Source organism: Osmerus mordax, chromosome 5 (assembly GCF_038355195.1).
Source record: "Osmerus mordax isolate fOsmMor3 chromosome 5, fOsmMor3.pri, whole genome shotgun sequence".
NCBI classification, from domain to species: Eukaryota; Metazoa; Chordata; class Actinopteri; order Osmeriformes; family Osmeridae; genus Osmerus; species Osmerus mordax.
The window spans coordinates 20,919,673-20,947,009 of record NC_090054.1 but is presented as its reverse complement, the minus strand read 5'-3'; the positions used below and the strand labels follow the sequence as shown (position 1 = coordinate 20,947,009).

The following is a 27,337-nucleotide window of genomic DNA, read 5'->3' as shown; positions in this document are numbered from 1 at the left end:
TGACACAAGAGTATAAATCATGTTAAAGGTCTTCGCGGGCTGACGTGTCCAAGGGTCAAGCAGGGTTGTGGGGATCGACCTCTGACCCCTAGGTCAACCAGGGCACGACACTCAGCGATGAGGGTCACTGCAGAGTTCCTGCCAGCCCTTTATTCGCACGCAATGAATCCATCGATATCAGAATGTGACCCTCTGTATTCATTAGCACATTAATTGTGCTCATCGACAGCCTCTGGGTCCATGAACATGCAAAGAAATCACCTCCCGGACTTTGGAGGTTAGTATTCATACACTGCGATCTGAGTCACTGTTCATCTTCAGCTCAGAGCCTTTCCACTTTAAGACCAGTCAGTGAGTGGCTGCCTGAAGAGCTAAACATGTGGACGCCACAAGCAGCCCTCCAAGAAGCTGTTAGCTCACAGTTAGAGTCAACAACACTGAGGTTGGCCTCGTCCCCAGGTGAGGCTGGCCTCGTCCCCATGTGAGGCCGGCCTCGTCCCCAGGTGAGGTTGGCCTCGTCCTCAGGTGAGGCCGGCCTCGTTCCCAGGTGAGGCTTCCCTCGTCCCCAGTAGAGGCTTCCCTCGTCCCCAGGTGAGGGGGTGTGCAGTATCTCTGGTGGGTCATTTATAGCCGTCCGCTCCGTTTAAGGGTCACGGAGGCGAGGGGGCTGTTGTTGAGCCCCCCGCTAGGGTGGACCCCATGTGGCCCTTGCTGAGGTGGACCCTGTGTGCTCCCCGCTAGGTTGGACGTGGACCCCGTGTGCCCCCCGCTAGGGAGGACCCCGTGTGCCCCCCGCTAGGGAGGACCCCGTGTGCCCCCCGCTGGGGTGGACCCCGTGTGCCCCCCGCTAGGGAGGACCCCATGTGCCCCCCGCTAGGGAGGACCCCGTGTGCCCCCCGCTGGGGTGGACCCCGTGTGCCCCCCGCTGGGGTGGACCCCGTGTGCCCCCCGCTGGGGTGGACCCCGTGTGCCCCCCGCTAGGGTGGACCCCGTGTGCCCCCCGCTAGGGAGGACCCCGTGTGCCCCCCGCTAGGGTGGACCCCGTGTGCCCCCCGCTAGGGTGGACCCCGTGTGCCCCCCGCTGGGGTGGACCCCGTGTGCCCCCCGCTGGGGTGGACCCCGTGTGCCCCCCGCTGGGGTGGACCCGTGTGCCCCCTGCTAGGGAGGACCCCGTGTGCCCCCCGCTGGGGTGGACCCCGTGTGCCCCCCGCTGGGGTGGACCCGTGTGCCCCCTGCTAGGGAGTACCCCGTGTGCCCCCCGCTGGGGTGGCCACTGCAGGGGCGCTCCTGTTTGTTGACTGATGTCAGGGAGACACTTGGACAACCGTGTTTTTACAAAAAATTACAGTTCATTGTAAGGGTCCAAAGTGTTGCTGGGTAAATCATAAACGCGTTTAGTGACAAACTTTCCTTTGAAAGACCGCGACTGAGTCACTCACATGACTAGTAAGATGGAAGTGTTTGGTTCCAGATGAATCCATTACCTACTCCAACGAACATCTCGACATTTGGCGTTAGACGGTGGTGTATTTTTTATGCCATTAGCGTGCATTAAGTTAGCGCTCCTGCACCCGGGGTTCTGCTACTTGAGAGAGGCAGTTAGGCTCCAGAACTGGGACAGCCCCCCCCCCCCCCCCCCCCCCCCCCCCCCCCCGCCCTCCAGAGAATCTAATTAAACTAAACTAGTTTCTATCTGTTCTAAATGACTTCAGAGAACCCATTCATTATGTCTGCCCTCCAGTCCTGTCACAGATGCTCTGCACTATTACATTTATTTATGAAATAGGTTACTAAATGCTTTCTTTGTTGTCTCCTTCTCTGCTTGCAACCCCCGGCTTCGAACGCTATTTTGGTTTTCTTTATCTGCTGGTTGAAGTGTTAAGGCACTGTGCCTGCGACCTTCGATCGCTTGGACTTCCTGAATGTCTGCGTTTTCTGCTGAACCTTTTAATCTAACTTGTAGTGAGGCTAGACACCAAGGAGGTCGTTCACCTTCTCTTCCTGATGTGATGAGCATTTAACCAACTGATCAATTGTGGGAGGATTCATCCCTCCGCTTCCTGGTTTGACTCTACCTCGCAACCATAGCAACACGACTGGGTTCAATCTATTAAGTGAATCGACAGGAGAATCTCCCCTGGACTTAATGTCGTCTCCCCCCCCCCCCCTTCCTCCCTTTTATCCAGGCTGAAGCTCAAAATGATTGGAACGGGAGATATAAGAATGAGAAATAGGAATATATCCTCCGTTTCCGTGACGTTTTATCAGGAGATGACTGAGGTTTCGAGCAGGAGACCTCTGCCTTTTCTCCAGACAGCGATGCACAGGGATACTGTCAGTATCATACCACACATTAATCACAGCCAATCAGATTCAGTATCTCATAAGAGGTGTTGTAATGGCACCTTCTGACTTCAGATCCATCTCTATATGCAAATGAAAAAGAAAAAAGAAAAGTGTTACGACAGACTATCGAATCCAGTTATTTCCTTTAGCACCTTGTTTTAGTTAGATAGATTAACAGTTTTAGATATTATACAGATATTTATGATACGCACATGTTGAAGCCAACTTGTAACCAGCAGCACCCTGATTCTTCCTGTGTTGGTTCCCTGAGCTGTGTGTTAGCGAACAGCACTGGCAGTCTCAGTCTCGTGTCGTAGGCTGCTCCAGGGATCTCCTGCAGAGGGGCCAGACAGGGATGTCTCCTGACAGAGATGGATTGCTTGAGAGGAACAGGAGATCATTTCAACCTGGCGCAGGAGAGGAGAGCTATCTGCCCTGCAGAACTGCTGCACCACTCTGCTCTTGCTTGGTGAGTGATTTGCATTGCAGATTGTGTAGACTGGGAGGGTGGAGGGGGGGAGAGCCAGCTCTCTAGCCTGGTGCTGTTCACAGCTACCCTGTTCTCTGGCTCGTGGCCCAGTGTGTCGCTCTGCTCTTCTCATTACCATAGGGCTGTCAGTTCAGCTGGCCTGCACACACACACACACGCAGAAGAAGCTTCAGTTGAGATAAATCTGATGTGGCACCTGTAATTGTGATCTGGAGGTGGAGGGAGATAGCCACACCGTATTTGTGAAGATGACCTGCTGTCCGCGGGGATGAGTAGTCAGCTAAAGACAGGCCTAGCAGGCGACTGCCGTCTAGCAGAGGATCTGGCAAACTGCACATTTTCCAAACACCGTCCCGTCTATCTCTGTTCATTTAAAACTCTGGGAGTAAGGCATCATCATTATTTTCCAGAGAGCTGCTTTGTTGAGAGAAAGGCTGCACTGAAATCCAGCGTCGCAGATAAACAGGCTTAAAGTGTCGGTTAATGAATGACTCCCAGCTTGGAGTTTACATTTACATTTAGTCATTTAGCAGACGCTCTTATCCAGAGCGACTTACAGTAAGTACAGGGACATTCCCCCCGAGGCAAGTAGGGTGAAGTGCCTTGCCCAAGGACACAACGTCAGTTGGCATGACCAGGAATCGAACTGGCAACCTTCGGATTACTAGCCCGATTCCCTCACCGCTCAGCCAACTGAGTTCCCAGCAGGGGGTCCAGACCAGGTCTGTGGACCAGGGACCTCTGAACCCCTCTGCCTCTAACAGACTGATTGGTGTTTACCAAGACGCTGCCAGGTCTCAGAGCTGGACCCAGTCTTGTTTGCCCATCTCTCCATTGACTAAACTCCCAGCAGCAATGCCAAATGCCAAGCGCCCTCTTATACACTGGGAAAAGCACTCTCTATGAGAAGTGCCCCCCTTACTCATAGTCTGGTGTGTGTGTGTGTGTGTGTGTGTGTGTGCGCGTGTGTGTGCGCGTGTGTGTGTGTGTGTGTGTGTTGGTGTGTGATGAGTGCATGTGTGTGTGGTCTTTTTCACTCCTTTAGAGGAACAGTGAGCTGCAATATTCAAATTAATCACAAGTTAATGAACTCCTAATCTCTTCTTTCATGACATCAGCGTTTATTCCATAAAAACGCATTAAGATTATCCCTACCTTTCTTTAAAGATTAGAAAATGAAAAATGGATCACAACCTACTAAGAGGGTGTAGAGAAATCTCCAGATTAACCACCCCAGAGAGGAGTGTGTGTGCTCATGGTTGTGTTTGATGGATCGTCTTTTTGTATAGACACAATGAAGCAAAAAGCATTCGTCTTTATGGTGAAAATATCTAGCATTTATAATAATTGAAAATGAAGGACTTTGTTTTATTGTAACAATCAGAATCTCTCCAGTCATTAATTATATCATGAATATAGGTCTGCTCTGACCCCAGATGTGAGTATGTTGCTGCTACTAGAGACCCTCAAAAACACAGACAGGAACCATGTAAATGTTTACATGGTTGTTTAATTGTAACTTGTCTAACTACATGCTCTTATTATTCTTCCCTTTGGGACTTATTTAGTTTTCACAATGTATGCTTCATGTTTGGCTACCCGCAATGTTTGGGGCTATCTCGTTGTTATGATCAGTGACCTATGCACTTTTGTAAAACTCTCTCTTGGAAGTCGCTTTGGATAAAAGCGTCTGCTAAATGCATAAATGTAATGTAATGTAAATGTTGAGATGGAAACAAACTATTTGGACTGAATATCCAAACAACATTAGTGATTTTTTTGGAATGAATTTTTGAACTGACATGGATTTGAAATGGGCTTTTTGACCTACTAGTGTGGTGTCATTTTGCTTTCACAACAGGATTCACTCCAGAAGCGTAGAGACATATTGATCAGGCATGTGTTGAATTGTGAAAACGCTCGTTCCTTCTGGATATGGTGTGTTTGTCCTGACTGTGTTCCCATCAGTGTTTTTATGCTGAAATTGATCAAAATCCAACACAATACTGTAAAATAAGACTCTTAGATTTTCAGATAATGCCCTCTGTGATTTGAGAGTAAACAGATATATTTATGCTCCAGTACAAACACTACGTGAGAGGACAGACAAAATGTAATCTTTAAAAAAAAAGATTTTGTAATCATATTTTCGTGGCTTTCAAACTAAAGGCACCAGGCGAGGACCACAGAACAGGAGCGGCTCATTATTCTGTTCCATGTGAATTATAAGGAGGTTTATTTTTGTGACAGGATGGGGGCTGTAGGGGCCGCTTGGCCGAGCCCCACCCAGAGGAGACAGGCTCTTCTCGGACACGGCCGATGGGAGGGTGACCAGGCGTGGGGCTCATTATCAGCTCCTTCACTGTCAGTCACACATCCAGGCCTGACTGGAGACCTCCCTCCCTTTATCGCTCCCTCCCTCCCTTTATCCCTCCCTTTATCCCTCCCTCCCTCCCTTTATCAGTCCCTCCCTCCTTCCCTCCCTCCTTCCTTCCTTCCCTCCCTCCTTCCTTCCTTCCTTCCTTCCTTCCTTCCTTCCTTCCTTCCTTCCTTCCTTCCTTCCTTCCCTCCCTCCTTCCCTCCCTCCTTCCTTCCTTCCCTCCTTCCTTCCTTCCTTCCTTCCTTCCTTCCTTCCCTCCCTCCCTCCCTCCCTCCCTCCCTCCCTCCCTCCCTCCCTACCTACCTCCCTACCTACCTACCTACCTACCTACCTACCTACCTACCTACCTACCTCACTACCTTTATCCGTCCCTCCTTCCCTCCTTCCATCCATCCCTCCTTCCCTCCCTCCCTCCCTCCCTCCCTCCCTCCCTCCCTCCCTCCCTCCCTCCCTCCCTCCCTCCCTCCCTCCCTCCCTCCCTCCCTCCTTCCTTCCTTCCTTCCCTCCCTTTATCCGTCCCTCCCTCCCTCCTTCCTTCCCTCCCTTTATCCGTCCCTCCCTCCTTCCTTCCCTCCCTCCCTCCCTCTCTCCCTCCCTCAGTGACAGGCTGACCCCCACAATAGCTAAAGAGAGCTAGAGAGGGAGTTACATCCCTTTGCATCCCTGTGTCTCCAAACAGGATACACTTCACGTTTAACCCCGTCACTTTCAAGCAATCCACACTGATGGTCAGAGAACACAATGTGATGCAGCCCTTCATTCAGAGCAGAAACCATTTAGTTAAGGACATGGTTCTTCCCAGAACATTCTGGAATAGGGCTCATTGTGCAATGCCCGGTAAGTACGTTAGCACTAGTCTTCCCCAGAGGAAAAATTATCTACTTAATTAAACGGACCAGCAGGAGGAACTGGAATCGTGATGATATAATTAATAAAGGCCCTTTTTTTTGTTAATCCTTGGATCTGAATGTTCTTGGCTATCGATGGTAGATGTTCGGCCAGCAGGACTGAGTCAGCCCATAGACCATGCAGGCCTCTAGCTAGGAGGTGTGAGGTGTTAGCAGGTAGAACAGGACACACATGTTTCTCTTTTTCTGGATATCCACCAGACCTTTTAGGAAGGTCACTGAGTCAAGAGATTAGAGCAACTTCTCACACATAGTTTTTTGTTGTTCTAATCAGAACTCCGAGATTCACATATGGTGAAAGAAAGAGCCTTTTTGAAAACCTGTCTCTATCTTGATTTTAAACTTATAGCTCAGACTCATTACTGTAAAAAAGTGTGTGTTCCTTTTGAGATCATGGTCCTTGGATACAATTTCTGGATTTGTTTCCATTCATCAGAAAGCCTCCCTTCATCCCCCCCCCCCCCCCCCCCCAACACATTGTCACCCCTACTCTCCGTACGCGCAAACATCGTATTCAAAACAAATGAGTAAGGTTATAGACAGTAAGGGTATAGACAGTAAGGTTATAGACAATAAGGTTATAGACAGTAAGGGTATAGACAGTAAGGGTATAGACAATAAGGTTATAAACGGTAAGGTTATAGACAATAAGGTTATAGACAATAAGGTTATAGACAGTAAGGGTATAGACAGTAAGGGTATAGACAATAAGGTTATAAACGGTAAGGTTTTAGACAGTAAGGTTATAGACAGTAAGTTTATAGACAGCGCATGACGATCAATCCCAAATGGAGACCATTAGGTCCTGACGTCTAGGGTGTTCGCACTAGTAGTCATCCTTTTCAGGGGTGGCAGGCTTTTAAGAACTCGAGAAGTCTTGGGTAAGATTTAGCTTTCAGCCCAAACACTGTCCTCCTCCTATCCCAGGTTTACTCAACAATAACTCATTTCCTTGTGGCGGCTGCTGCCTTGTGCGTTGGTGTGGAGGTAGGCTCTGGGCCGACCCGGCGCCTCTCTGTTCCCCGGCTGTGATTTGTGCCCCACAGCTGGGTCCGAGGAAGACCTTCAGCGGGCAGCTGCAAGCTCTTAATCTCCCCTACACTGACACTGGCTCAATTAATAGATAGCACACTTTGAGACTCTGCAAGAAAGTTGTCAGGATCCCGTCAGATAAATCACTGGAGAGGATTCCTCGCTGGCAGTCACAGGACCTGGCCTCACTGGCCCTCTTCTCACTGTTTGTTTACGTTTGGTGACTGCAGGAAATGACTGGATGGGCCCCATGTTGGCTTGATGCAGGGTCAAAACAATGATGTAGTTCTATGCAAATATTTTCATGCAAATCAAAACGAACTTGTAACTCTGAGGGTTTGTAGAGATACGGATGTGTGATGTACACGTCAATAAGGATGTGAGCTTTTAAAAACTTTTTTAAACTACATGACAAAGTAAATATGTATTTACACATTCTCATGTAATCATCCTGTTTGCATTTCCATCATAACGACACGAGCAATCCCTTATTTGACTCGAGTAATAATCCTTATAAAAAAAATAAAAAATAAAACCATGATAACAAAAGTGTTAATTTGCCAGCTTAAACTATATTAATTCATTTGTATATTTATGCAGAAACCATAGTGGTAGTTAAACTTTCTGAAATTGCATCTGTTGGGTAATAAGATTAACGTAGAAAATCAATTAAACTTTCACAAGGCTCAGAATTCAACTCCTGCTGATCCGTCCTGTGTTTACAGAACAGATATGTTTACTGCAGCAGCCTGATGTCATTATGCCAGTAATAAGCCTGACAATGGGTCCTTCTCCTCACCAGCCTCTCACCATATAATGTAGCTACTGAGTACATCCTGGACTGGCCTGAGATTGGAGCAATGTTGTGTTTCTGTCATTCTGTCTCTTCACACAGGATGTGATATACTTCATCAGTCCACCGTTACGTAGAGTCACATGTTGTTTGTGTTTCACTTTGTACATTTGATTCATTTTACAAATGCTTTTATTCAAAGCTACGTACAAATAGTGAAAACACTGAAGATAAAGGAAGGCAGCTGTAGCATGCCCATTGGTGCTCTGGATTGATCAGTAATATGTATATATATATATATACTTGTAAAAGTTTCGATAAGTACATTTTGTTTATGTTTTAGTCCCATTAATGTGGTTTGATTCCACTCAAAACACTGCAGTGTTTACCCACCAGGACACAATATATCAAATTAAAGAACAGTTTGTCAATAAGACTGTTGTAGCTCCAGACTGGGATTGGGTTTCAGGTCTGGTAAGTCTTATGAAAGTAAACAGTTGAGCCGTTGGAATTTACATCATAATTTATGACTCTTAGCCAATCAGCCGGAGCCGTTCTCAGCCGACCAGCAGCAGGTGATGTGAGTCTGGTTCTCTCAAGGTCAGCTCTGGGTGGACACGGATGTCCGTCAATTAGATAAGACCTAAATACCCTTCTGATGAAAGACACTGTTACAATGAGCCTGTTTCTTTTTCTGGTTTTCACCAATACCAAATGGAAACGCAGTGTATGTTTAAACTTTTCACCATGATGCAATAAAGCCAATGCCAAATTGAACGAGGGCTTCAGCGATTTTTCTAATGATTGAAGAAGGCTTGGACAAAGCGTGGCAGCCAGTGAAAGACACCCCACAACAGTAGCAGCTGTTCATGCATTTCAATCCAAATCACAAGCCTTTCCTCTTTTCCTCTTGTTTGTTTGTCATTACTGCCTGGGCAGAGTTTTGGCCCTGCAGATCCATGAGTATGAATCTCCAGCCATGTTTACTGGCTCTCCACTCCCGGCGGCCTCCTAGCCTGTCAGTCAGACGTGCACAGTAATTACATGCATTTGTCTAGCAGCGCTCCTGTTGTTCTCAACTCTCAGGAACGTACATGCCGAACAAAGATCCCCTGTTCACTGTTTCACCTCCAGCCCGGTTGTTCTTGAAGAACCCATCCTTTACTGTCAGCATGTCGGCTCTCTCAGGTGACTCGGAGCTGAACTTGGTGTGGAGGAAGTAATTTATGATGAAATTGCCTGGGTTCTGCTGGAGGGGCTCGTAGTTTCCTAACGGTATTTTCTCAACATTATTGCGTCCCCTTATTAGCTCAACCTCTGGAAGAGGGTCACATTCTGCAAGGAGGGAACATTTCATCGTGTCACCATAAAAAAGTGTTTTGTTTCAATTGATTCGAAAGAAGTTGCCCGCTGAGACTAGCTGGCCATATGCTCTCAATAAAAATACAATACATGAATACATAAATGACATAGAGTAAAGCAGCCCATGGCTACCCAGGGCTACACAAGCCCAACTCTGACACGATTCTGCTGATATGGAGCATCGACACATGAAGGCAAGAGGATGGCAGGCTAGCAGATTGTGACAGAAGCAGTTCACTTTCATTGATGTTGACTCACACACACACAAAGAACATACACACACAAATAACATACACACACACCAAAAACATGTTGTGTCAATTAATAATTTAGTCCTGGCTTCAGTCTGATGTTTCATCTTATCGGTCCGATCAGGATCAGACTTTCAAATCAGTCTAATTTATTTCCTGTTTTCCATCTCCCATCTGTGGTTGTGGCCCTCGTCTGTGGAGGTAGGGGTCTGGTGAGTGTGTGTGTGTGTGTGTGTGTGTGTGTGTGAGTGTGTGTGGGGGGGTGGGTCCTCATTTTCCTGCCAGTCAAGTCAGGCTCTTCTGTGCTGGAAATGCTCGGCTCTGAGGACGCTGTAGAGGAACGGTTTGATGTCTGATTTGCTTACAGGACAAATTAATTAAATGTCATGTTGTTCTTTTTAATTGTGTTTTGGATTGTTCAGAAACACTTTTGATTCTTCCCCCAATCCTCTGGAAAACAAATGAAAATGTTCCTCGGCTCGGAACAACCTAATGAATAAGAAGTGAGAAATGAAAGGAATCTCAAATGACAGATCCGAATCACAGAGGTGCAATTTGTACTGAGGCTTCTAGATGGATGGGTGTAACACAACAAGCACACTCACACAATACACACTCACAAACAAACACACACTCAACTCAAATACACTCACATTAAAACAACCAAGCCCACATACACCAACACTCTCACACACACCAACACACTCACACACACCAACACACTCACACACACCAGTGACGTTGCACTTCAAATTGGTTTTGCAGCAGAAGCAAGAGAGATGTGAGTCTCTCTCCTACACACCCCCTCCCTCACCCCACCCCCTCTCTCCCTCTCACACCTCCACCCTCATCCTCCCCCCCACTCTCTCTCTCTCTCTCTCTCTCTCTCTCTCTCTCTGTCTGACTGCTGTGCGCTGAGCTGCCAGAGGTAGTCTAACCTGGGAGAGGAGTCGATAATGGCCCCATCCACAGAAGCCTTGTTTATAATAAGAGACTATGAGGAGTCAAAGGTAAAAAATGAGTGTGATATTGGTGGCTGGGAGATGAAAGTGAGCGTGTGCTTGTGTGTAAAGTGAACGTGTATGTGTGTGACATGAATGTGTGTAAAGCATGTAAGTGTGTGTGTGTGTGTGTGGGGGGGGGGGGGGGTCGTGAAGAGCCCCTGAGGTCAGGTTGAGTTACGGTGCTCTGGGCCGGCTGGTCTGGCGTGGAGCTGTGGACCAGCCGGAGCCAGACCCCTACCATGAGCCTCTTTCCTGGGGCGACCCTGCGCCCAGCCTGGCCTCTTACAGCCAGCCGTGTTTTTTTAACTGTTGACACTCCTCGTTCTGACAGCCCTGTCTGAGGTGGCAGTCAGTCCATCCTGGGGAGAAGGAGCAGCTCTCCCTCTCTCTCTCTCTCTCTCTCTCTCTCTCTCTCTCTCTCTCTCTCTCTCTCTCTCTCTCCCTCTATCTATATATATATATATATATCTATCTCTCTCCCTCTCTCTATCTCTCTCTATCTCTCTCTCTATCTCTCTATCTATATCTCTCTCTCTATATATATATATGTCTATCTCTCTCTATCTGTCTCTCTCTATCTCTCTCTCTGTCTCTCTCTCTATCTCCCTCTCCCTCTATCTCTCTCTATCTGTCCCTCTATCTCTCCGTCTCTCTCTCTATCTCTCTCTCTCTTTGTCTCTCTCTGTCTCTGTCTATGTCTCTATCTCTCTCTGTCTCTCTCTATCTCTCTCTCCATCTCTCTCTTCTCTCTCACCCTCACTCACTCACTCAGTGAGAAATAAAACCCCTTTCTCTCACTCTCATAACTCACACACACACACACACACACACACACACACACACACACACACACACACACACACACACACACACAGGACCCGGGCCCTGTTCCAGGCAGACCCATCAGCCTTGGCTTCCTCTTTAATCACGTGTTGTTATTGTAGGAAGCACTTTCTGTACGTTTGTGAAAGTGTTCAGGAGGTTCCGTGAGGAGGTGATGCAGAGCTCAGTGTGATAATTACGGTGACATTTTAGAGCTGGTGAAAGCTTGCTCACTTCTCTCTCCTTGTTGCTACACAGGACACACAACCCATACATCCCTCACTTTACCACAGGTCTGGGGGGATAGATAGATAGATACATATACATCAACATACATATATGATGGTATTCCCTTGCTGGCTTTGTAAGTAGAAACAAACAATTGGGTATGCTCAGCTGAATATATCACACATTCCATTGTATTCATAAATAATAATAATAATTTAAAATGAAGTAAATAAAGGAATAATTGGACCCTTTCTCCTCGTCCCTCAGCGCTGCCAACGTGAACAGCCATCCGCTTATCCTGTGCTATTTGACGTTGCGTCTGAGACCAGCATTTTAATTGGTACTAATCCCGTGTTTACCGGCGTATTACAGGTGGAACTGAGATGATTATCACTCTGCTCTGGGACTGTCGCTACAGTAGAGGAAAGATCCATGTCCTATTGTTTCTGATCAGATGGCTGTGATCAGGAACCGTGATCCTGCTCCACTGGGGACTGGATCATGCAGGGGGAGGAGGGGGAGGGGGGAGGGGGGAGGAGGGGGGAGGAGGGGGGAGGGAAAACCTTCTATCTGACATTTAGTGCAGCCCAGATCTCTGATTGGCACTTGATTAGGAACTAATCCATGTCATTATCTCCTTCAGTGAAATTAGTTGAGTAGAAAATGGTGTGGTAAATCACAGAGGTGGTAAAATGAAGGGATAGAGAGAGAGAGGAGGGAGGGAGAGAGAGTGGGGATGGATGGATAGGGAGAGAGAGATAGGGAGAGAGAGATGAATGGAGAGAGGGAGGGGCCGCTCCAATACACAAGCTCTGAAGGGGGCTCTTCGGAGGGAAAGGTAGTATGTTGTTGCTATGGTTACGACCATAGGGGGGGAAGAGGGGGGGGGGGGTGGCAGTTTATGTCATTGACTGGATGTGACACCTACATGCTGAACTCAATGTAAACTAATCTCATGCCAACACCAATGTGCCGTCTCACGGACCCACGCTGAACATTCACACGGCACAGACACACTCTGACACACAACACAACACACATGTATCCAGAAAACAGATCTATCTATGGAACCCATGTTGACCAAAGTGCTGTACAGACAAGAAAACATCACACATAGACAACACACACGGGTCATAGACACCACCAGCCCCACAAGCCCGCCAGTCGCCTGCATCCCACCAATCCCTGTTCTCCCCCTGGCTGATGTCATCTCCCAAACCCCGCCCCCTCCTCGGGCCCTGAACCCCAGACCCCAGAGGAACGGAAAATAATTAGGAGAGAAAATTGCAGCTGACACTATTTCTGAAAAGCAGGGTATTGTAATGAGAGCAGAGCAGGGGTCCGTGGTGTCTGAGAGATTGAGAGGCGTGGGGATCCCAGCGCGGGGTGATGGATGCCAGGGAGAGTAAGCAGGCTTTGGAGACGCTAATACATGTGGGAACACAAAGCCCTGCCAGCTCCAACCAGAGGTGTCCCCGACGACAGCGGTGCCAAGGTTACTGCAGAATAACTCACTCTAACCACTATGCTCCTTCCATCTCTATCTCTCTCAGTCTTGCAGCCTTTCTCTATCTCTCTGCTGTCAATTGACTCTTTTCTCTTTCTTTCTCCCTCTCTCTCTCTCTCTCTGTCACTGCTTTCAATTACCCTTCTCTCTTTTTCTCTCTCTTGCTCTCTCTTCTGTCGGTAGATCTTTCTTTCTCTCTCTGTCTCTATCTCTCTCTCTCTGCTGCAAGGGCTCTTCTCTCTTTCCTTCTCTCTCTTCCTCTCTATCTCCCTCCCTCTCTACATCTTTCGCTCTTTCCTTTTCTCGACGTCTCCTCTCTGTCTTTCTGCCCTCTCTGTCTGTCTCCTCCCCTTCCTCCCCCTCCTCCTCCCCTTCCTCCCCTTCCTCCCCCTCCTCCTCCTCATCCTCCTCCTTCTCCTCCATTCCCAGTTTGAGTGGACAGGGATGCTGTCCAGCTGCAGTCCACAGTAATCTTCATTAGGGGCTGCAGACTCGGTCAGAGTGGTGGTCTGGGAAGCTTTCACCGACCCAGACACAGAGGAGATGAGGAAATGCTGCGTCCCACATGGGGGCAGCCTGGCTGTGGTGAGGCCAGAGAGGAGATGGATGGGGTATTAACTGTGATATTTCAGTGGGCCTGAGAAAGGCCGGGAGAGGGGGGGGGGGACAGCAGCAGATGCTGCAGACTGAAGGTGGAACCTGTGAGATGAAACCCTCTCCATTAACATGTCCCAACCACTGTTTGATATATAGCACTGGGCTGCGCTGTTTATGCATCGCTTAGTAGCTGCTGGTTTGAGGGTTTTTGGTGGGAATGGGGGGGGTGACCCTGCCTATAGAACTTGAGATAAGATACGAGAAATGTCTTTGACTGTCTGCCATTGGCTTTGGATGATACAGGAACTGAGTTTCAAGTTTTTTTAACTGCCGACCATCAGCTTGTTGGATTGTAGACACATTTACTGGAGTGTCCTTTCTGGCAACACTCAGTCCAGGGTTGAGGATCGTGCTGTAAATATTTTAGCGCTCCTCTTTCACAGAACAATCCATGTCTGTTGCACTCTGCTGCAACTGTTAAAATGCACAGTAATCATTGCATCACAAACTGCAACACGAATCAGAAACACAATTAGAAAACTGCAACAGCCTTTACCAACAAATCTTGAAAAATGTCTCAAATTTCACAGAAATCCAACCTTGCTCAGGGACTACATCTTCCCTCTTGCAAATGTGTCAGTTGTGCTCGTACAAGTGTTGTTCATCATCTCCTACTGAGACTCACCAGGCCTCTCTAAGGTGACTGTAAATGCCATACTTAGTTAATGAGGATCAGACACCACCACTGTGTGCATGCTCAAGCATCCACTCTGTTAGAATCAGCAGGGAAGGTTGCTGAAATTCCACTTAGATTAGAAAATAAATTGACAGCAAGATTGCATCTGGGTCACGCTTCTTATGAAAACTCCGACCTGTTTAGCATGGGTAATTCCTTTTTTTTTCCCTAAGCGAAGTGAACATATTCAGTGAATATATTCAGAGATTGCCATCAGTCCCCTGATAAATGTTGTGTTTTTGAGTGATGCTTAACATGGGATGTCATGAAACAAAAACAAAAAAAACTGAATACTTCAACAACAATACACACACACTCACACACACAGCTCACCCATCTATTCTGTGTTAAAATAATTCTAAGTAAAGCAGGTAAATTACATTTGTGACGGTAAGATGCAAGATCCTGGCAATCGTCTCAATCTGCTCAGCAGTTTCCCTGGTGTTCCCGGCCATGTCGGGCACAGGTCCAGCTCTGCGACACCCAGACCTCCACACACAGCCAGACCTCCACACACACCCAGACCTCCACACACACCCAGACCTCCACACACACCCAGACCTCCACACACAGCCAGACCTCCACACACAGCCAGACCTCCACACACAGCCAGACCTCTACACATACACCCAGACCTCACACAGACACCCAGACCTCACACAGACACCCAGACCTCCACACAGACACCCAGACCTCCACACAGACACCCAGACCTCCACACAGACACCCAGACCTCCACACAGACACCCAGACCTCCACACAGACACACCCAGACCTCCACCTTACAGAGACCACACCACGAACCTGCTCTCCCACCCTCTCTGCTGATACATCTGTTCACACGGCTCATGTGAGTCGCATTCTTGCGTGTGATGTCAACTCCAGACCCTCCAGCCGGGTGCATCTCCCCAGACCACCGGGAGGGGTGGGGGGTGGGGGAGGACCTGGTCTGCTGGCTAGTCGGACTCCCAGGGGCCTCTGTGTGATAGATCAACTCAAGCTGACAGTGATGCTCCACAGAGAGAGAGGGGGGAGAGAGACTCTCTTTCTCTACTCTCTCTTTCCTGGGAGCAGGAGAGAGCGAGGGGGGTGTATCTGAGGGGAGCATGGGCCCTCTAGAGAGAGAGAGGAGGGGGGGGAGGGGGGAGAGAGGGGGAGGGGGGGAGAGGAGGGAGGGAGGGAGAGACTGTCTCTCCTCTCTCTCTCTCCTGGGAGCAGGAGAGAGCGAGGGGGGTGTATCTGAGGGGAGCATGGGCCCTCTGGAGAGAGAGAGGAGGGGGGGGAGGGGGGGAGAGAGGAGGAGGGGGGGAGAGGGGGGGGGGGGGGGAGTCTGGCGGAGGGCTGCTCTCTATCTTCCCCGCCCAGCTGACTCCTCAGACCCTGGAGAGACCCTGCTCTCTCTGCACCTGCTGGTGGGGATCTCCTCAGGAGAATCACCCTGCTCCATTTACACTCACAAGACTTATGTGCTTACTGTTCAGTTAAATGATTTTCACAGTGCTGCACTGTACTGTGATATACTATACTGGTACACCGGAACCATACCGACCATGCAGTCCATCATAGGTCCGATTATGGGATGGTGTTTTGTCTCTGGCTACTGCTGGAGGATGATGAAGTTGTGCGCTTAATTATGAATCGAGTCTGCTTGAATCGGCGTGTTTAACATCGTAGATGGAACAGTCTAGGTCTAGATGAGCCCTTGTCTATTAACCCCCAAATAAGAGTTTGTCAGACTGTAATCCCATTTCAAAGGTGATTGGAGTTGGTTTGGAGCTTCACTTGTGTGTGGGTGGAACAGAAGCATACTTATGTTCAGCCATCTCTTAATGAGTTCTGTTTCTAAACATAATTTTAGCCTTTGACTCAGTCTGAATCCATGCTTGGAGGAGGTGTAATTATCTGCAGAGCTTTCCAGAAATAGGGATTTGTGGATAACAATATACTGCACTGATACTGTATGTTAAAAAATATGGTACTATACTGTATGTTCTCTATATATAATTTTATGATAAAATCCACTGTGTTGCAGTTATCAATGCTCTACGAAGGGTTTCCTGCTTGTCTTCATCTCTGTCAGACTCGTGTTACTTTTTCAAAAAGCCATCAGGATCAGTCTCTGTCAACTGCCTGTCCCTCAGTCCATTAAAGATGATTGATCTCAGCCAGCTGTTGTCTTTGACTCATCCCTGCCTGCCTCCCTTCCATCACCCTGCCTCCCTTCCATCTCCCTGCCTCCCTTCCTCTGCCTGCCTCCCTTCCATCTCCCTGCCTCCCTTCCTCTGCCTGCCTCCCTGCCTGCCTTCTTCCCTGCCTCTGAGCCTGCTAGCTCGGGAAATGGAGGGCAGTTGAAGTAAGCCATGTCACATCAAAAGGATGTGTTTCCCAGATGTAAAGTGCGTACTTCCTGTGGGTGCTGCACTTCCTGTGAGTGCTGCACTTCACTCTCCAGCAGTGCTTCTTGTTTGTCTTCACCTCTCTGTCTGAAAGAGCGACTGGACAGATGGCACAGATGAACCCCTCTACCTGCTGATTGGCTGGTCTGTGTACAGGATGTTTCCATCATTGCCTCCTGAGGATGAACTCACCCTGTTCCAGACTCTTTCTCTGCCCTCCAAGGTCTCTCTCTCTCTCTCAGGGGCCAGGGAAAGACCCATCCTCTCTACAGTACATGATGATGCCAGAGTAACAGGCTTTAACAAACCCAAACTATTCTAGACACCCGTGTGTTTGTCCTAGCGCCCGTCCTGTTCTTCCAGAGAGGGTTATCCACTCATGCCTCGTGAGGATTTTCTCAGGACAGCTCGAGTAGGATTTGATGATGTTTCAGTGTGATTGATAACAGAGTCTTGGAGGGGCGTCAGGCTTTAGGAGACGGATCATTTGGATTTCTATCTCTCTGCCTTCTCGTGTAAGACGCGTCATCCATCAGGCCCATCGCTGCCTTAACCCGCTAAAATTAAAACCTTAGGGGGCGGGGGAGGGGAGGGGGGGGGGGGCAGGCTAGAACCAGGACACACATCAACAAGGAGCAGAGACAGAATCAGAACACAGATCCACATCTTAACAGACTCAGGACGGAGGGATGCAGCCACACTGCGAGCGATGGGAACACTGTTCATAATATCAGAGTACAGAGCTCCCCAGCCGAGCCAGGGATCACACCAGGAGCTGCTCCTGCCCACTCCCTGTGTGTGTGTGTGTGTGTGTGTGTGTGTGTGGAGGCGTTAATAGAACAAACACAGCTAATTTCCCTCTCAGTCTTTGTCAATATTTACAAGCAGCAGGGGTTCAGCATTCCACTGGCCACAATAAACAGACGTTTCTGAGAAAGCTGAACCGTTACAGTACGTCTGGCCTCTTCTGAGATGTTTCCGGTCTGGCGTACAGGACGAACACACGGCCAACACGGAGGAGCAGATGATACACACACACTGTCAGGTCTTCTCCCCCCCCCCCCCCGGGCTCACCAGGGTGTGTGTGTGTGTTTGTGTTTCAGTTGATGGCTGCATACACAAAGCGGCAGGATCCTTGCTGTTCGATGAGTGCCACACACTGCATGGCTGTGACACCGGCTACGCCAAGATCACCTGCGGCTACGACCTCCCGGCTAAATGTGAGTACAGGTTTACGTTAACTGTCACCTCAGTGTTGGACGGCCTCATCATTTGGGACCTATACCCAAACTCAGGGGGGGTCGGTTTCATTATGCATTATACACTGTCAGTGCAAATCTGTCCCACACGCTGATTGAAAAAGAAAATTTGTTGGAAAAGTAGAAACATTGGAAAAAAAGGAAAGATATGATAAAAGTAAAAAAAGAAAAAGACATTTCAAAACGTTTCGAAACATTTACTTTCAAATACTAATTGAAAGGTTACACAAATATTTGGCTAAAATATTGATTATTAACGTTTTGAATATAAAAGTTTAGAAAGGTTGAATAAATATTTTTATTATTATTTTATTATTTTAAAAAGAAAAAAAAATTGAAAGAAATTCTGAGCAACATTTTGAAAAATAATGTTTTCAAAATCAAATGTTTTGAAAGGTTGAAAAAAATATATAGTATAGTATAACATAGTATTAATGGCTACTTTATTCTTAAGTATATGTCAGAGCCCATACTTCTTTACTTGAACTTGAATGAAAAAGTGTAGTCAGACTTACCATAGTCTTTTTAAACATGAGTATCTGTACTTCTACTTTAGTGAAGGATGTTTGTACTTTTGCCATCTCTGGAGAGAACCACTCACCCCACTGTGATCTCTGCAGCCTCTGCATAATGTCCACTCTGCCAAAGGAAAACATTTTTCATTATAGTTTATTAGCTTCCAACAGCCATTACTGATTAATGAGCGCAAGTTATTAGGAGGATACTTATTATGATATGCGCTTGTTGTGTGGCTAGTTGAAAGTGCCATCTGCACACAAACAGAGACATTAAGGGAACTATTCATTACTAATTTGATTGATTTTTCATCCTTGATTTACTCTATTAACGGGTCACACGATCCTACTTGTTTGAGTTATGAATATTGTCACTCTGTAAATGACTGGAGGAGGATCGCAGAGGACTCACTTCTGCTCCTGTCTTCCTCAAGGATAAAGAACATGAACACAAACAACGAAAGACCCTAAAATGGGCTGTGTGTGTTTGGATGTGACATCCTGTCGACATTTGTCTTATTTCCACCAGGTTGGCTAAATAATATGACAGGCCAAGAGATGGGACTGGAATTCTGAGTTAGAGGAATCATTTGCATGCAGCTGCCTCATGTAAAGAGCTGTTTGAATGGATCCTAAATATTTTAGATAAAAACAGGTAACTAAAATGTTGTTTGTTACGGTTATGTCAAGTGAGAATCCCCCAGGGGGAACAAATTTCTCCTTTAGGGCCTACTGCTAGCACACTAGAGAGGCAACTTTACATCTTGAGGCAAAATGTGTTTGTGTTAATATGTCTTAAAGATGTCAGTAAAGCTGAGCAGATAAGCCATGACTCATTCTGTGGGCAGCCTGGTCCATTGTCATCTGTTTAACAAAAACGGTAAACCCTGACAGTTTAATAACCAGCTAGACTGTCAAATCTCGACCTGACTCCTGTCCCAAAGCTTCGGTGGGACTTCTTGTGTTAGCTGATAACTCATCTGAGAAAGAGAGGAGTCTGAGTCTCGTCACATCAAAGGGATGCTTCTTTACTGTCAAGAAACTAGAACACTCTCCCCCAAAAAACATGTTTTATCATCTTATTTCCACTCTCTTCACTGCCATAATCACTATTGTCACTCATAACTGCTTTGGGAAATTGACAGCCACTTTGACTTCTCGTTGTGATTGGTAGGCTTTGCTCCCCAGCCAATGGGATGCTTGGGTTTGTTGTTTTTCGTTTATCGTACAAGGGAGACATATTTGTTTTGCTCAACCCACACAGCCATTCTTAGGCTGTCACAACTTAACGTTCACATGCTGTCACCTCATCAAATCTTCCGAAATACAAATTAAATCCGCCTTGCAACTAACAAAGCCAAGCCCAAATAATAGCGACGCAAGTACAAAAGGTTGTGTACTCGTCCCCAAGTTAGATGACTGTGCACAGGCCTGGAAAGCATGTGATCAAAGCCTGCACAAGATTGATGTTTGTACAGTTTTCCTTTTTCTTTTTTTACTCACACAATTTTACACAATATTACATCCTCCTCGGGCTACTGCAAATTAAGATGAATTATTGAAAAGGAAGCTAATTTAAAGCCTTGACTTCTCATGTTTTCAACCTCAGGAAATGTATGGCACCCTCCTCCACACCCTTTTAATCTTATTTTTCCTCTCTTTGATGATGTGGCCCCTTGTGTATTTTTTTGGAGCATGTTTAGTGGTGGTGGATTTGACTAATGATTAAAACTCTGAGGCTAATCACACGAAGCACACGGGCACACGAGTGTTGAGCGTCATCCCAGCATTAGGCATCACTTTAAAACACACACAATCTGCTGACTAATCAGGTCTAACGCACTCAAAGGCTGTCTGTGCCAGAAGGGCCTCATTGCCTTGAACTGTCTGTAAAAGGAACAACAAACCTACAGCAGCACCCATCTACAGCAGACGCACTTACGCTCACAAACTGTCAGTTATGCCCATTTATGTTTGGCTATGGCCCACATGAAAACAAAGGATTCACATTGATGTTTGTATTTTCCATTCCTAAAAAACTTCACAATGTCATTCACTTGCACATGTTGTATTGTTGTTGAAAATTATAACCCTAGGCTAGTTATGACTAACAGCGTTCACAATACTCTTTAGTGAAATCTCAGTGCCAAAGTTAGACCGATTTTGGCAAGATTCATATTCCTCTAGTCCTGCCCCATGTGCATGCTGAGATTTGGCTAGACCATGTAGGGAGTATGTACTCATACTACAGACAAGCTGTAAACAGACCGCTAGATTAAACCAAAGCCACATACAAAACAGTAGGACTGAAAGATACCAGAGACTTCTCTGTAACCAAATTCATTTTGTTCGATTGATACATATGCAGATGGTGGGATTGCTTTGACATGGACAGTGTGATAAACACAGACGGATGGAAACTGTATCCTATTTATCCATTCTGGAAAGGTACACTTCAGGATACAGTAGACATGAGTTAATCGACTTTATGGCTTCCTGGTTTGCTGGAATGCTTGGTCACATGTCCCAGCTGGATCCCAGTGAGACTATGTCCTTCTGGCACTGCGAAGGACTAGCTGTGATGCCACAACAGAGCCATACGTACTACTTGGGAAAAGGTATAGCTCAGTGGTTAGAGCACTTCACTGCCCCCCTCCCTCCTCCCCCTCCTCATTGGGTTTTGCTTTGGATAAAAGCATCTGTTAAATAAAGAGAATAGATAAGTCCATAAGTTCTGTATTAAAGGGATGCATCGTTACTTGCTACCTTCCCTGTTGTTGTCACGGTATTTTTGTCACGGTGTTGTTGTCACGGTGTTGTTGTCACGGTGTTGTTGTCACGGTGTTGTTGTCACAGTGTTTTGTCACGGTGTGGGCATGATGGGGCGTTTGGGTTTTGTTGAAAACTTTACATACTAATTCTGTCATGAAGGAATGCAGAGAGAACGGGATTATTAAACCTGAATACCTCCAGGGCTCAGACAAGCACAACCCTTCAAGGGCAAGCGTGGCTTGATCTCTCAAGCTAATATAGCAATTGAAGGGGAAGGAAAAAGTGAAACCACTGGTGAAGAAATAAATTATTCCCTCATGCTAATGACAAAAACTGATGCCCATAGGGAGAGACTCTTTTTGCCCCAGGGAAGTTACTTAAAATAATGATATAAAATCATAGCTTTCTCCTTGTTTGGATGTTTGATGTTCCCAAGCAATGGAAAATGACAAGTCTAAACCTGGTCATTTCTTTTTTTTTGCCCTGGACAAGTAAATTGCCCTCCATTACATCCCACTAAGAAGTTTAGGCCATGAATCTCAGTGGCAAATTAGCCGCCCCTTCTAAAGTGCAGGAAAACATGTGGCACTGATTATAATGGTCTGGTCGAGGATTATTAATCAATGACTATAATTATCCACCTACTATAGCGGAAAAGGCCTGAATGAAACTTTGTCTGTTACATCAATCTGTCAAGGAAATTGTCTATTCCTCATGTAACACTTATCTGTTTATAGAGTGATGGTTTAGAAATTTAGCCAGCCCCTGTATTAATTAAATATTCTATTTTAGACTGTTGTTGCAATGTTCAAGAGTTACAGGTCACTTGTCTCCAAGATTAGTGTCTCTTTTCTGTTTGTGCAAAGTTTGTAGAGACTGTATGCCTTTTGTGCGTTTTATGCAGTATTTATAGGAAAAAAGTCATTAGACACAAATGAATAAGAATATGATGTTCGAAATAACAGCCGTGACAGGGAAGTTAGGGACGTTAAGAAAACTAAACAGAGCAACACAGCAGTGTATTCAGTCATGAGTTTGCCCCCTCTCATGGTTAGCTTGGACCGTCTTTATGAACTACGAGGCGTTCATGGATAGATTTGGAGGTCTGTCTGGGAGAGAGAGTGCCCCTAAGGGATGCTTAGCTAGACAAGGGGCTGTTTTCACTCTCCAATTTCATCTTGAATCTTTCACTCAGTTTGGGGTTTTTTTTCTCCCCGGGGCTGTTTCAGATTGACAGTTCAAACCTTCCTCTGCTGTTTATTGTTTTGTTTTCCCTTTTTTACCTCTCCTTTTATGGAGTCCCGTCATTTTCCTTTAAATAATGAATACTTGATGCCAACCCAGGGGGTGAGGGACATTGCTTGTTTATTTATTGGTGTTTGAATCCCTTCCACCCATGTCTGTCAATTACTGTGACTCACAAACCTCGGGATGTTCTTCAAAATACAGGGTGAAAAAAAAATGACTAGAAAAACACAAACCTTCTCCAAGGTACATTATGGATTCTGGCTAAGCGTGTTTGGCCTCTTTTATTTTATTATTACGATTATTTTCTGTACTCTTTTCTCTTATCTCTTTGAAGTTGTGGAGGAAAGCTAGGTTTGATATTGTGCCACACGGTTCTTTTGTCAGAGTGTTACTAGTCCCTCTCCAGGAAGGGGTAAGAGGTTCTCATTGTGATTCACACTGAACTGTTTTACCCCTCCAGCTTATCTGCTGTGGGTTTATAGATTTCAGGCTTTGTAGTATTGCCTCCACCCGGCCTCCTCAGACAGTGTGGTGACTGAGTGTTATCCATGCAGCATCAGGATGCTTGCACTGCTTTGATTACTCTCTAATCTAACACCGAAGGGGGGTGGAACTTTTCTTTAACAGTTTGTATTGGATTTGAGACCTTTCTTTTCACCATAGCCTGCCATGGTTGTATCACTGTGTATTTGTGAGATTTGTGTGCGCACAAACTGCTGCCCCAGCTGTAGCTAGCAGATTGTTAGATTTGTTTTGCTATCTGGAGAACTGGTGATTAGGATCAGTTGATAATTGAATTCAGTGTCATGAATCTAGACATGGGTGTGAAACTGTGGAGAGTTTTGCTACTTAACTCTGTTTACCTGAGCCCCTCAAGGTCGACTCAATCATCATATCCCCTCATCATCATCGCCTACCTCCGCTTGGCACCAGATGTGGACCTCTGATATTTACAGTAACTGCACCTGGACTAATAATGCTAATCATTAGCTGGTGATAAATTCCTCTCCCTGATATCATGAGGAATCTCTCCCGTGCCCTATTTAATCTGAGGTACTCGGCCGTCTGTTAGTCTCTCTCCGCTCGGCAAACACAGATAAATCACAGCAAAGTACCCACTATTAGTAAGTGACACACAGCTCATTCTGATTAAATTACCCCTGGAAACATTATCATTCTGCCCTGTGAGTTTGTCAAGGCGATCTCCACCCTGTTGGTGTGTCTTGACGCCTGCAGAGGGCCGGACAACAGCCCAAACGGCTGATTGGTGCATGTTGCTGGTGTAGACGAGCTGATTGGTGCATGTTGCTGGTGTAGACGAGCTGATTGGTGCATGTTGCTGGTGTAGACGAGCTGATTGGTGCATGTTGCTGGTGTAGACGAGGTGATTGGTGCATGTTGCTGGTGTAGACGATGGTGATGACGCTGGTTAGTAGTTGCTCTTTTGAATTGGAGGTCCTGAGTTCAAATCCATGTGTGGGTAAAGCTGGGTGTACGTGAGTCTGACAAGTATCCTCTACACTTACGCTGGACGGGTCTGTTGTACAGGAAAACTGTTGAGTAAACCTCATTGTGACTCCAATTCTGTTTACTTTAAGCCCCATCCTTTGTAAATTACACAGTTGCCATAATTTGACACTCAGTATTATGGTTGTAAATCTTCTTGAGAATGATGAAAGTATTTTATGAGGATGGATGCTGACTAGAGTACTCACTTCAGTCCAGTATCTCAGCCATTTGAGGCACAAGTAGAGTTATTGTATGGAAATGATGAGCATTCAAAATTATTTACATATTCAACCTTGCATTTTTCCGACGGGTACGTTTTCCAACAGAGGGAACAATACTCAGACCAAGCCGGCAGTAGATCCACCTAAATAAACGTTTGTTATTTCTGGTCTTTTCAACCTCACAGATATCCAAGGATCCAGTGTAAAATGGAGGCTTTGTGTGTGTGGTGCTGTGGTCTCCCTGGCCTGGTGGTCTACCAGTCTCACCACATTAACACATTGCTAAGTCACCATCTGGGCTGCACACTGTTCAAACACACGTCATAAATGTCACCCCTGCCACAGACGGCTAACCCTGTCTGCCTGCCTGCCTGTCCGTCTGCCGCGAAGACAAGGACCTGTTCTTGTTTCGATTAAGACCCAAGGACGTGCAATTCGATTATTTTATTGTGAAAATGTTCATTGGTGAAAAGATCAACATGAAAGGAGAATAAATCCATCTGCATGAAAATTATGCTCAGACGAGCGGCCATTTTTCAATATGTTAAAAATCACAAAAACAGACCTTCCTGTTTTATCGAGATATTAAGTCATTCCGAACAGATGAGGCACTCTACATTTTGAAACAAATTAATGCTTGATATGTTGAAGTGTATAAATGTGATATCAAGGAGAGGCCAGATGTTTTGTAGCAGTATTCATGAGCGAGGAATTGGCCGTGCTATTAGACACCAATCAACTCCCTCTCTCCCTTCTCATTGGCTGTATTCACGGCTCTCAAGTCTCACAGCCACCTAAATTTGCCACTCGGCTCCAGAGACCTCTCTCTCTTTCTCTCTCTCTCTCTCTCTCTCTCTCTCTCTCTCTCTCTCTCTCTCTCTCTCTCTCTCTCTCTCTCTCTCTCTCTCTCTTGCTCTCTCTCTGTGTGTCTGTCTCTCTCTCCGTCTGTCTGTCTCTCTCCCTTTTTCTTTCTCATTCTCACTGTCTCTCTGTCTCTTCCTCTCTCTTTCTCTCCTCTCTCTCTTTCTCTCTCTCTCTGTCTCTACCTGTCTCTCTCTCGCCTTTTCCACAGATATTTTTGTTTCTTTTGTCGGCTGGCCTGTCAGTCTCTTCAGCCTCCTGAGAACTGGTGTAATTTGGTAATTTTGCCTAAACGGTGATACTGTAATTATGTGGCATCAGCTGCATGGCTGTCAGCGAGACAGCCAACAGTCATCCATCACCAGGAAACTAGGGGGGGAAATGGCATCATGACTAGCCGGGTAAACACGCAGAGAAAGAGAGAGTGTGGTGGTCTCGCCCAGAAATGGTCGAAAGGAAAATAGAGGGAAGACGGGGGAGGAGGGGGCTTTAGAGTAATGGGGTGCAGGAGAAGACCCAGCCTGGGTGGCAGGGGGGGTGACTGTGTCGAGGTGGGAGGGGTGTGGGGGTGACTGTGTCGAGGTGGGAGGGGTGTGGGGGTGACTGTGTCGAGGTGGGAGGGGAGAGGGGTGTGGGGGTGACTGTGTCGAGGTGGGAGGAGTGTGGGGGTGACTGTGTCGAGGTGGGAGGGGTGTGGGGGTGACTGTGTCGAGGTGGGAGGGGTGTGGGGGGTAGTGGGGATGACAGTGATGCATCAGGAGTGGGCAAGATCCGGGGAAGGTCAGGTTTGAAGTGGAGTTTGCCAGCAACCCTCTAATGCAGCGCTGTGTCTCCTCCTCACACAGCTCCCCTCTAATGCAGCGCTGTGTCTCCTCCTCACACAGCTCCCCTCTAATGCAGCGCTGTGTCTCCTCCTCACACAGCTCCCCTCTAATGCAGCGCTGTGTCTCCTCCTCACACAGCTCCCCTCTAATGCAGCACTGTGTCTCCTCCTCACACAGCTCCCTTCTAATGCAGCGCTGTGTCTCCTCCTCACACAGCTCCCTTCTGTCCACCAACACCCCGCATTAATGAGAGCTGTCATTACATTTACATTTAGTCATATAGTAGACGCTCTTATCCAGAGCGACTTACAGTAAGTACAGGGACATTCCCCCCCGAAGCAAGTAGGGTGAAGTGCCTTGCCCAAGGACACAACGTCATTTTGCACGGCCGGGAATCGAACTGGCAACCTTCGGATTACTAGCCCCATTCCCTAACCGCTCAGCCACCTGACTTCCATTAAAGACCTCGTCATCCGTTTGTGGCAAACACACACACAAAGATACACACACACACACACACAAAGATACACACACACACACACACAAAGATACACACACACACAAAGATACACACACACACACACACACACAAAGATACACACACAATGTAGCATCATTGGCGGATACCATTTTTGTGAAGTGCATACAAACTGTAAAACTTTACACAAAAAAGCTTTGTTGAGGGGTATTGTTTCTGAGAAACAGACGACCTTTCGGTCTTTGGAGCAGAGGCTTCTCTCCCATAGTTATGAGTTTTTTTTAATACTGTGACAGCCTGGCCTCTGGGCTGTGGTTTAATTGCTGTGTCTGTTTTGTGAAGTGGGGATCTTGCCTGGACAACTTCTTCATTACATCTAGTAGGGGTTTTTGTCTGATACCAGGACCTAGATCAACAGGAGCTTTGACACTCGTTTCAGCGAGGACAATGGTGCACTGTTAGGGGAAGTAACAACTTGTCTCCACATTTTTACACCGCTGTTGTCTGAAAAAGAATGTGGAAGTTAAGTGCCATTGAAATCTATGTTCCCTTTGTTTACTTCCCATCTAAGACTCAGGATAAAAACTAATTAAGACCAGGAGACTACAGACTCCTGTAGTGCCATTTCACAGCTAATTATGCATGAATACAGTCTGTCGTGAAAAGTATTTTCCGAGTCCTTGATGTTCCTTTCAGCAAATTGGTGTGGTTACTTCCACTCATTAGGCTTTTAAGACTGAACATGTCAAAAGTCTTTTGTCTTTCTATTTCATTGTTTATTTGTTTTTGTTTTGTTTT

At 46.7% G+C, this 27,337-nt stretch overlaps 1 protein-coding gene across 1 annotated transcript in view; it reads left to right on the top strand.

Annotated features, from left to right (window-relative positions):
* Positions 1-27,337, top strand: part of macrod2 (mono-ADP ribosylhydrolase 2) — a gene marked incomplete in the record, with an annotated part of 331,272 nt that overhangs the window by 130,916 nt on the left and 173,019 nt on the right. The window contains 1 exon segment of the mRNA XM_067236376.1: positions 17,956-18,072. Within this exon segment, the coding sequence (XP_067092477.1) occupies positions 17,956-18,072 (117 nt within the window).